Below are 11,309 nucleotides of genomic sequence, written 5' to 3'. Positions count from 1 at the left end.
AGCCTCCACAGCTCAGGCGGCAGAGCTGGGAATCAAACCCGGTTCCTCCAGATTAGATACACGAGCTCTTAACCTCCTATGCCACTGCTGCTCCAAATGTCTGTGGGGGCCCTCTTCACGTCTGCCGTCTTCCCCTGCCTGCCTGGAGGGCTGCCGTGGACGGACCCTGTGCGCCCCTTCCAAGGGCGAGATGTGGGCCCGAGCGGAAGGCGGGCTTTTTAAAACCACCTTAAAAAAAAAGATTTCACATTTCTGTGCAAACCTGTGTCCTTTCCAGGTTTGTAGAAAGACCTGTCTTGCCCATTCTCAGTTTCTAACCCCAAATTTACGTATCCAAAGATTTGCCCACCTCACTATTAGAGTCTGAGGTCGAATCCCCACTACCGTCTTAGCCAGGTTTCAGAACACAAACTAACCAGGTTTGAGGTCGTTTGTGTTCTGAAACCTGGCTAAGATGGTAGTGGGGATTCAACCGGGGAGGTCGTCCCTCAAACCTGGTTAGTTTGTGTTCTGAAACCTGGCTAAGACGGTAGTGGGGATTCGACCTAAGATAGAATGGACGGAACCGTACAGTTTTTTTGCACTACTCACCTGCATCCAGAATGAACTTCCAGTAGTCATCTTTGGCAAGACAAAGAACCTCTAAGCACCGTATCGCCATTTCTTTCCTTTTATAATTGTCACAGTCTAGCATCCCTATCGAAAATACTTTAAAAATTAATAAGCTCACTGGTTGTATCCAAAAACTATTTTCTATCAGTGTCATTAGATGTTTTCTGCCTCACTAGTACGAAATAAGTCCAGAACTATAGTCTTGTCTAGAGTGACCCCTGATGGAGGGATTCTGTCAATGTAGGTAGCTTCACCCACGGAAGTTTACAGTGCATCTGACGGCCCTGGGAAAACTTATCCATCGATACATTGGTTAATCTTTAAGGGACCTACCAGTAAGGCCCCTTCCGCGCATGCAGAATAATGCACTTTCAATCCACTTTCAATGCACTTTGCTGCTGGAGTTTACTGCGCAAAATAGAAAAATCCACGTGCAAACCATTGTGAAAGTGGATTGAAATGACCAAAGTCTCCTTCCTTCCCGGTTTTGTTCCAAAAGACTAACTTGGCCAGTTTAATGCAAGTGCAAATGCTAGTTTAACATGTCTTTTGAACTCTTGTTATTTTACTGGGTTCTTCAGCAATAGGAAACAGCCGGGAATGCTCCAGCACAAGTAAAATGCTCTAAAAGGTAACGTTTCCCCTTCAGTCGTGTCCGACCCTGGGGTACCACTGCAAGCAGTGATTTCATAGGCAAGCCGTTTTTGTGGGGTAGTTTTGCCATTGCTTTCCCCGGCTATTCGTTAGCCCCTAGCTATGAGCTAGGTACTCATTTACCGACCAAGAAATGGATGGATGGCTGAGTTGACCATGAGCCAGCTGCCAGGATATCCGACCCACAGGGGGCTCGAACTCCTGACTGTGTGAGTGGCAGTGCAAGCATTTAACCACTATGCCACGCAGCAACTGAATCTGGGTATTTAAGAATGGTTCGCCAAACAACGTTAGGCACTAAGGTTATACTGTTTAGCACAGGGGTAGGGAACCTGCGGCTCTCCAGATGTTCAGGAACTACAATTCCCATCAGCCTCTGTCAGCATGGCCAATTGTTGTAGAATGCTCTGCCTGGGTCCTAGTGCCTACCTGGGTCCTAGTGCCTGGGTCCTAGTGCCTGGGTCCTAGTGCCTGGGTCCTAGTGCCTTTGTTGTAGAATGCTCTGCCTGGGTCCTAGTGCCTACCTAGCCTCCGCCCCGCCCACCCACCCCCGTCCAATTGGCCATGCTGGTAGGGGCTGATGGGAATTGTAGTTCCTGAACATCTGGAGAGCCGCAGGTTCCCTACCCCTGGTTTAGCAGGTCCGAATGAGCCATGCTGACAGAGGCTGATGGGAATTGTAGTTCCTGAACATCTGGAGAGCCGCAGGTTCCCTACCCCTGGTTTAGCAGGTCCGAATGAGAAGTCGAGTATTGAAACGTAGACAAGTTTATTGTCGAAGATATGTCTTGCAATTCATTAATCTGTCATTGTAGTCTGAACAATTTTTTTTAATTATGTAAGTGTTTTTGTTTTAAATGATTTAATAAACTCATTTTGTTAAAAAAAACAAAAAACAAACAAACTCTCAGCCTCCATCCTGGCCAGTATTTGCATAGGAGAACTCCCAGAAATACCAGATGGGATGAGGAGGCAGGCAATGGCAAACCACCTCTGAAGATCTCTTGCCTTGAAAACCTTATGGAATTGCCATAAGTCAACTACAACCTTATGGCAAAACAAACAAACAAATAAAGATGGTGGCAGGCGAAGCATTACTACAGTTACTGAGCTGTCTTAAGCAAAGTTACAGCTTTCTGGGCCCAAAAGATCTAGAAAGGGGAAACGAAGGCTTCCAGGTCTCCTGTTTTGGTGGGAAACCTTCCACTGAGAGCCTGCGTTGTCCCACTGGGCTGCCACTTGCTGGCCTGGTGGGGGGGAAATGGGAATGGAGAAGTGATCAGCATTCTGCCAGAGCCATGAGGTCACTTCTGGTACAATCTGGAAGTGATGTCATGGCGTCGGGACCACGCTAAAAAGTTAACTCCCACAGTCTTCCATCAGTTTAGGTAGCCGTGTTGGTCCACAGTAGAACAGTAGCACCTTACAGACCAACAAGATTTTTTGGGTATAAGTACGGTTGCCAACTCCAGGCTGAGAAATACCTGGAGATTTGTGGGGAGGTGGGGTGGAGAATGAGGGTGCTGAGATTTGGGGAGGGGAGGGCAGGGACTTCAGGAGAGTATAATGTTATAGATTCCATCTTCCAAAATAGCCATTCTCTCCTGGTGAACTGAGTTCTGTAATGTCAAGATCCGTTGTAATAGCAGAATTTCTCTAGCTACTGACCTGAAGTTGGCAACTCTCTAGTCTGTCTCAGAAAAAAAGATGTTAGTAGGGTTGTATATTCCTCCACCCCAGAACTCAACATGCTGGACTTTCTTTGTTGTAGAATGCTCTGCCTGGGTCCTAGTGCCTACCTAGCCTCCGCCCCGCCCACCCACCCCCGTCCTGAGTTTGAAAGTAAAAATACATTATTAAAGTAAAAATATAAATGAAGTATAAATGCTCTCCTATCAAAGTACCATGTTCAATAATGCATAAAATAATTGTTTTGACAAAGGGAGTGCATAAAAACAAATGACAGTTCTCATATTCGTTCGAGACTATCAATCAATCAATCAATCAATCATTTATTTACAGGCAACGACCAGTACAACAAAACAAATATGAATCAATTTCACAGTACCATTAGCATAAACCACAGGTGTCAAAGTCGCGGCCCTCCAGATGTTATGGACTACAGTTCCCATCATCCCCTGCCAACATGATGCTGGCATGGGATGATGGGAACTGTAGTCCATAACCTCTGGAGGGCCGCGACTTTGACACCTATGGCATAAACTGTATGTGTACGAAAAATACACTAAAAACACAGATCAAAGATAATACGTAATCTGTGGTGTATACAAAGGGGATATTCGCGTGAACTGAATATTATTATTATTTGTTTGCAGTCAATGACTATTACTTAAAATCCCATCTCACCATAATAGCGAAACAGTAGATAAAATACATGGATTGGAACAGGAATTAAGGATTTAAAATTTCGTTCGAGACTAGATTTTAATGCAGAAGAGTACAGTTTTCTCACCCTCTGCCCCTCAACTGACCATACTAACATCTTTTTCTGACACAGAGTATAGTCATAAGCTTTTGTGAGTCAATGCTCCCTTTGTCAGACATCTTGACAAAAGGAGTGTTGACTCTTGAAAGTCCAACACCTCCTGCCCCCCGCCCCGGAATCTAGTTGATCTCTAAGATGGACTTGGATCCAGCGATTCCACTTTGGCTGCCACTGTTGGCTGCCAAATTTCTGCAGCTCTACCTACATCTTTAGACCAAGAAGGAAAAAAGCACGGCCTTACCAACAAGCGTTGTCCATACCGGGAGATCCGTGAAATTCAGTTCAATCAAATGCTTCAGCACTTCTGTATGGAAGTTCAGCACGGCCAAATGAATTAAGTTATTCCCTTCGTTATCTCGTTTGAGCCAGTTGACGTTGAGAGAAAACAAATATTGAATGGTATCTAACGCTCCGGATGTAGCTGCAAGTAAAAGCGGGGTGGACTGATATCTGCGGAGGGGGGAGATATTGTGAAAACTGATCCTTCCTTCCCTATGTCTGGGGGGTGGGGGTAGGGGCTCTCTTCCCGATTCATCCAGGGCACCCAGAATTCTTGGGGCTGCCCTGCCTATTCAACTTTCCTTTACATAACCCCAAAAAAGCCAAACTATAGCTAGCCATTTGTTTTGCCCCCTTTTCATCGCTTTTTTAACCCAACCACCCTTTCCCTCCTTCTCCTTTTCTTTCATAATAAAAGACATTTTTCTGAAAAGACATTTTTTTCGCTTTGCTTAGTGCAAGTTACTTCTCTGGGATTTCTCTGACTCTCTTCCTTATGTGCTTGACGGCACACGGCACATAGTTGTGAAAAAGGTATTTCCTAGGGCTTCTACCCTGCCACTTTGTTATTGCTCTAGTACTGTGTTAAAATGATATCTACTTAAACGTTCTAAAAGAGTTTGTTCATGTGATATGACTACGGTGGAAACACTTGACCATTCTTTGTTTCTATGCCCTCAATACAATAAGATACGCATGAAATACACAAATTCCATTTTCTTGCCATGTTCTCAGTGGCACGAGTGTTATAAGATACCCAATCTCCTGAACAGCTCTGATGTGCTCTTTTGTGAAACTGTTGCAAATTTTATTCTGGAAATGAGTAATTTTAACTGCATTTCTTAACCTTGTTTTGTTTTAAAATTTTGTCCTGTTTTATATGCCAATAAAGGCTTGTGTTGTGTTGTGTAGCGAGGCTTAGAGATCTGACAAGCTGTCGCTACTATCAAATATTTTACAAATATCCACTTAGCAGGCCAGTCTGGATGTTCTCAGGAGGACCCCGAGTGTCGGTGGGTGCTTAGCGGGATGCTTTCCTGGGAAACCCTCGGTCTGCGAGAGTTTCCTACCAAGGAAAGACACCATCCACCCCTTCTTTTTATAACATTGAGGGTCCAGTTTCAACTCATGCCTCCCACTTACTCCCACACATATAAAGTTACAATTTTCTTTCTGTGTACTTTTGGAAGATGAACTGATGGGTTTGATTGGTTTGCCCTGTTTCAGAAAGACGCCCTTGCCTGCCCGTTTTGGTTCTTTGCTTGACCTCTCCAAGAAGCAGGGCCTCACAAAAGGCGCCTGTGAATTACCACAAGGCGGAGTTGCTGATCGGGGTGGGGGATTGAACGAGCCCAGCTGACATTGCCCAGACAAGGGCGGAACGGGAAAGGGAGCCACTGTGGGAAGGGGCAGCATCACCGGAAGAAAGGAGGAGCGAGCCGAGGCTTTAAAGAGGCTCGCCCTCCTTTGTTCAGGCCATGTGCTTGCCGGCCGATGACTTGCCCGCCCACCTCACCCCCTGCTTTTATATGTTAATGCATGCTGTTATGTCATAGCCTAGTTCGTGGTGGTTTGGCGCATGGGTATTGATCTGGAAGGGCAAGGGGAAGGGGGCTAGGGAGCCGCGCCTTCCCCTTGGGAACGGCAACAGTGACAAGAGGCGACCGCCCTGTCGAACTGGGCCGAAAGGGGGAACATCTCTGGCCAGGAGTGGCCGCCCGGCAGAGCCCCACAGTAGATCGAAGCTCGGGACCGGGCACCCGCCCTACTGAGCTGTAGCACGTACCCGCACGACCAGATCCAGACCCATGCTTAGCCTCACGCTTCTGCTCAATAAAATGGCTAGGGCCAATTTATTACCCCAGCAATGGTGTGATGTGCGTCATTATAGAGGGGCCTCGCACAAGAAGTGATCCACCCTCGGGCAGCAAAACACTGCCCCACTTACTCAGCCCGCGTCTCCGCCTCTAGAAGGTCCGGGTTCTTTCGGTACAGAATGGTGAAGCAGCCGATGTTGTCGTAATAGGCGGCAAAGTGAATGGGCATCCATCCGCGGTTGTCGGACTGCCGGTAATCTGCCTTGAGGGCCAGGAGGAAATGGAGAGCCTCCAGAGAGCAACACTGGGCTGCAAAGTGCAAAGCAGTGGGACCTAAAACTAATAGACGAGACACAACCGAATCAGCCACTAAGATCGGGTGCCCTCATGCTTGCCCAATCCAAGGCAAGGCCTCCGTCAAGTTGAACAGTCACTTCCTGATTTGATGTCTGAATTCTAGTCCTGCAGGTGCAAAAGGGAGAAGAGTATAGGGCAGTGGTTCTCAACCTGGGGGTCGGGACCCCTTTGGGGGTCAGACGACCCTTCCACAGGGGTCGCCTAAGACTCTCTGCATCAGTGTTCTCTGTCTGTAAAATGGATTCATGTTAGGGTTGGGGGTCACCACAACATGAGGAACTGTATTAAAGGGTCACGGCATTCGGAAGGTTGAGAACCACTGGCATAGGGGCATGTTGGCCAAAAGGGTGAAAATCTGGGGCAGCCAATCAGCATGGTTGCCAGGTTCCTCCAGCCAACCGGTGAGGGATGGGGGTAGAGGATTACCATATCCAGGTTGGGAAACTCCTGGGGATTTAGGGATGGAGCCTGGGTAGGACAGAGACCTCAGTGGGGTACAAAGTGGCACAGAGCCCCCCCTCCAGGGAACCAATCTCTGTAGTCTGGAGATGAGCCGTAATTCTGGGGGATCCCCAGGTCCCATTTGGAGGCTGGCATCCTCTAGGACACGGGTGGCCAACCTATGGCGCTTCAGATGTTCATGGACTACAATTCCTATGAAGCCCAATTCATAGGAATTGGCCATGCTGGCAGGGGCAGATAGGAATTGTAGTCCATAAGACCATAAGAACATAAGAACTAGCCTGCTGGATCAGACCAGAGTCCATCTAGTCCAGCTCTCTGCTACTCGCAGTGGCCCACCAGGTGCCTTTGGGAGCTCACATGCAGGAGGTGAAAGCAAGGGCCTTCTGCTGCTGCTGCTGCTCCCGCGCACCTGGTCTGTTAAGGCATTTGCAATCTCAGATCAAGGAGGATCAAGTTTGGTAGCCAGAGATCGACTTCTCCTCCATAAATCTGTCCAAGCCCCTTTTCAAGCTATCCAGGTTAGTGGCCATCACCACCTCCTGTGGCAGCATATTCCAAACACCAATCACACGTTGTGTGAAGAAGTGTTTCCTTTGATTAGTCCTAATTCTTCCCCCCAGCATTTTCAATGGATGCCCCCTGGTTCTAGTATTGTGAGAAAGAGAGAAAAGTTTCTCTCTGTCAACATTTTCTACCCCATGCATAATTGTATAGACTTCAATCATATCCCCCCTCAGACATCTCCTCTCCAAACTAAAGAGTCCCAAACGCTGCAGCCTCTCCTCATAAGGAGGTTGCTCCAATCGTTCCATCGTTCCATGAACATTTGGAGCACCAAAGGTTTGCCACCACGGACCTAGGCCCATTCCATATGATAATATTTGTGGGATAAGACTACAGCTGTGAGGGGACAGGCTCCCCCAGATCTCTATGTGGGAATCAAGATGGAGCCCGGGATATACCAGGACTGCCATGGAAGCTTGCCCTTGCTGAGCGGAACTGACAGCTCCCCTTGCTGGGTGGCCACCCAACTTGCATGGCACCAATACAGTGCCTGCATGCAATGGTGTAGTGCCAATGGACAGGGGGTGCAACACCCTGGGCGGAGCTCCCCTTGCTCGGTGGCCACCCAACTAGCATGGCACCAATACAGTGCCTGCGTGCAATGGTGTAGTGCCAATGGGACAGGGGATGAGACACCCTGGGCGGAGCTGCAGCGGAGGCAGGGCGGGGTGGGGCGGGGCAGGGTGTGGAGGGGCATTCCAGGACGTTCCGGGATGGGTGGCACTGTGGCAGGGGCGCTGGGCGTGCACGCACCCCAGGCGCAGTTTCCCCTCGCTCCACCTCTGCCTGCGTGACTGCACGACTGTGCAGCTTACAGGGAATGTTGGTTCAAGAACAGATTCTGCCCTGTGGTTCACTGCCACTCAACCTACTGCAGGATAAAAGGCAATATTGTCCTTCCAGGCCTGGGAGTAACACATCCATACTTCCCATTTGCCACAGAGGTGCGCTTCCTCCATGAGCAATTTGGTGGAATGGGCAGAGGTGGAATATCCTTTGTGGCTCAGTGGAAAAGTTGGATTTATATCCCCTGTAAGGAGACTCAAATGGGCTGACAAACTCCTTTCCCTTCCTCCCCGCCGCCCACAACAAACACCCTATGAGGTAGGTGGGGCTGAGAGCTCCGAATAACTGTGACTAGCCTAACGTCACTCAGCTGGCGTGTGTTGGAGTGCACAAGCTAATCTAGTTCACCAGGTAAGCCTCCACAGCTCAAGTGGCAGAGCAGGGAATCAAACCCGGTTCCTCCAGATTAGAGTACACCTGCTCCTAACCACTACGCCACTGCTGGGATAGATACTTCTTATCCTGTATTATGTGAGTGGGGAGGGGCTATGGCTTAAGAGGTAGCACATCTGCTTAGCATCCAGAAGGTCCCAGTTCCAATCCCAGCATCTCCACCTTAGCAGACCAGGCAGTAGGTGACATGAGAGACCTCAGCCTGGAACCCTGGAAAGCGGTTGCCAGTCAGAGCAGACAATTCTAACCTTGAGAGATTAACAATCGGATTCAGTATGAGGCAGCTTCGTGTGTGTGTGTGTTGAAGGTGCAGTTGCGTATTCCCTGTTCGTTGCTCTAATGCAGTGGTTCCCAAACTTATTTGGCCTACTGCCCCCTTTCCAGAAAAAATACTACTTAGCGCCCCCTGGAAATTAAGTTTTTTTAAAATTTTAATAGCAATTAAACAGAAAGATATATGTATGAATGTTTCTACCTTTTTCCTAAAATATAGTAAAGAAAGGTGTAAATTAGAAACATCGAACTTTGAAATTATGAAACTATTTATGAACTCAGAATAGAAAGGTAATACAAAAAAAAGTTAAAACATTCGAAATCATCTTAATGAGAAGGATGAACCTGGTGTACTGCTACCAATTTAGTAATCCTCGGCTCTATTTTCGTCAGCAGTAATCTTAAATCACCGCGATTGACTATTTGTAATCGGTTTCTTTTTTTTGTTAATAAATTGGTTACCGCCCCCTTACAGTTATTCATCGCCCCCCAAATGTACCTGTGGCCATCACTGCCCCCCTGGATCGCTGCAGCACCCACCAGGGGGTGGTGGTGCCCACTTTGGGAATCACTGCTCCAATGTCTGCGTTCCCCCAGGTTGACAAAAGGGAACTTGGTTGCAGGCAGGAGATCTCCAGGGCAGCTCCTTAAAGTAAGTTAGCTCCAGCATTCCTGCAGCTCACACCGCCTGGAAACTGTGGGATCAAGACTCCTTTCCTCGTGCTGCTCCTTCTGGGCAACGGCTTTGCAGCATCAGAAGCCTGTGGCCACCTTAAGGAGCAGCAGTGGCGTAGTGGCTAAGAGCAGTGGCTAAGAGCAGGTGCACTCTGATCTGGAGGAACTGGGTTTGATTCCCAGCTCTGCCACCTGAGCTGTGGAGGCTTATCTGGGGAATTCAGATTAGCCTGTTCACTCCCACACACGCCAGCTGGGTGACCTTGGGCTAGTCACAGCTTCTCGGAGCTCTCTCAGCCCCACGTACCTCACAGGGTGTTTGTTGTGAGGGGGGAAGGGCAAGGAGATTGTCAGCCCCTTTGAGTCTCCTGCAGGAGAGAAAGGGGGGATATAAATCCAAACTCCTCCTCCTCCTCCTCCTCCTCCTCCTCTTCTTCTTCTTCTTCTTCTTCTTCTTCTTCTTCTTCTTCTTCTTCTTCTTCTTCTTCTTCTTCTTCTTCTTCTTCTTCTTCTTCTTCTTCTTCTTCTTAATGGGCAGTGGTTGGCTGTGCCAGCATGAGCCGCTCACACGGGTGTGACTCACACACTGCTTCTTGGCCACTGGTGTCCTGGGCACACATGCTAGGAGAGTCTGGCCCTTGGAAAAAGATATTTCTTTCTTCCCCTCTCTGCAGAATGGGCACAGGATGCCAGAGAGCAACACCCATTAGGGATGCCAGCATCCAGATGGAGACTGCAGGTCCCCTGGAATTATTACAGTTCATTTCTGGACTATAGAGGTCAGTTCCCCCAGAGGGAATGGCTACTTTGAAGGGTGGCCTCTATGACACCGTATCCCACTGAGGACGCCGTCCTCGCCAGGCTCCATTCTCCAGGTAGTTTCCAACACAGAACTGGCAACATTACCTCTCCATTCCTATGAGTGGCCAGGGGGGGTACCAGACAACCATAGCACCCTAGCTGTGGCGGAGCTGTGATGAGGTCAGCAAGCTCTCTGGGTGGGGCTGTGAATGACCGAAAAGTCTGGAGTACATTTAAAGAAGGTAACCCTAGGTCAGCCATTTTCAACCAGGGTTCCGTGGTACCCTGGGGTGCCATGAGCATGTCCCAGGGGTACCGCGGCAACACATGTCCCAGGGGTACTGCCCCTCCCCCTCATTTTTGTGGTGTCTCCCACCAGCATGGAGCTGGCCCATGGGGCAGGGCCTGCCACAAGGTCAGCAGCCACCCCCACCCCCGATGCTTCCCTTCACCCTGGGAGGGGAAGTTGGGGTGTGTGGCAAGCAGGGGCAATGGGAGAGGAAGGTGGAGGGTGGCGGCAGGGGTACCGTGAGATATGAAGAGTGAGGTCAAGGGTACCCTGACCTCGAAAAGGTTGGGAAACACTGCCCTAGGTGTACTTGCAACTTACAGTTTCGTTCTCCATCCTTTTCTAGGAAGTTCATCGTTCCTGTAACTAAGCCAATGTAATATTTTATACTTTTTAAATTTAGAGGCATATAAAATACAGGTGCTTTTGTCTGAGTAGTACATAATATTGATTGGGTGAAGCACAGGCTATAAATAAAGATTAATAGAGCACAAACAAAATTTGTAGGCTCACAACGTTATTATAATTCAATTTACAACAACCTTTATTAGGCGTATAAAATAGGCTCTAGAGCGTTATCACACATTTGTGAAGTGCAAATCAAAAATGCATTCAAAACACAGGCATAGAAACTGTATCTAGCATCGGACATTACTTAGAAAGTTCTGTCACTTGCAATAGAAATTTTGCTACTTTTTCCAAGAGCATGACATCTGTATTGTTGAACAGAAGCTCCACAGCAGAGCTGTCAGAGGGCCACTCCCCACTTACCTCGTCT

The 11,309-nt window shown here is 48.4% G+C and overlaps 1 protein-coding gene across 1 annotated transcript in view; it reads right to left on the bottom strand.

The window, feature by feature from the left end:
• The window catches only part of ANKAR (ankyrin and armadillo repeat containing), a 40,851-nt gene that overhangs the window by 13,153 nt on the left and 16,389 nt on the right, over positions 1-11,309 (bottom strand). Inside the window, 3 exon segments of the mRNA XM_048483701.1 lie at positions 592-696; positions 4,014-4,222; positions 6,000-6,201. Of these exon segments, the coding sequence (XP_048339658.1) occupies positions 592-696; positions 4,014-4,222; positions 6,000-6,201 (516 nt within the window).

This window comes from Sphaerodactylus townsendi, linkage group LG02, assembly GCF_021028975.2.
Source record: "Sphaerodactylus townsendi isolate TG3544 linkage group LG02, MPM_Stown_v2.3, whole genome shotgun sequence".
Taxonomy (NCBI): Eukaryota; Metazoa; Chordata; class Lepidosauria; order Squamata; family Sphaerodactylidae; genus Sphaerodactylus; species Sphaerodactylus townsendi.
Note: the sequence above shows the minus strand (reverse complement) of the source record. Positions and strands in the feature narration are given on the sequence as shown.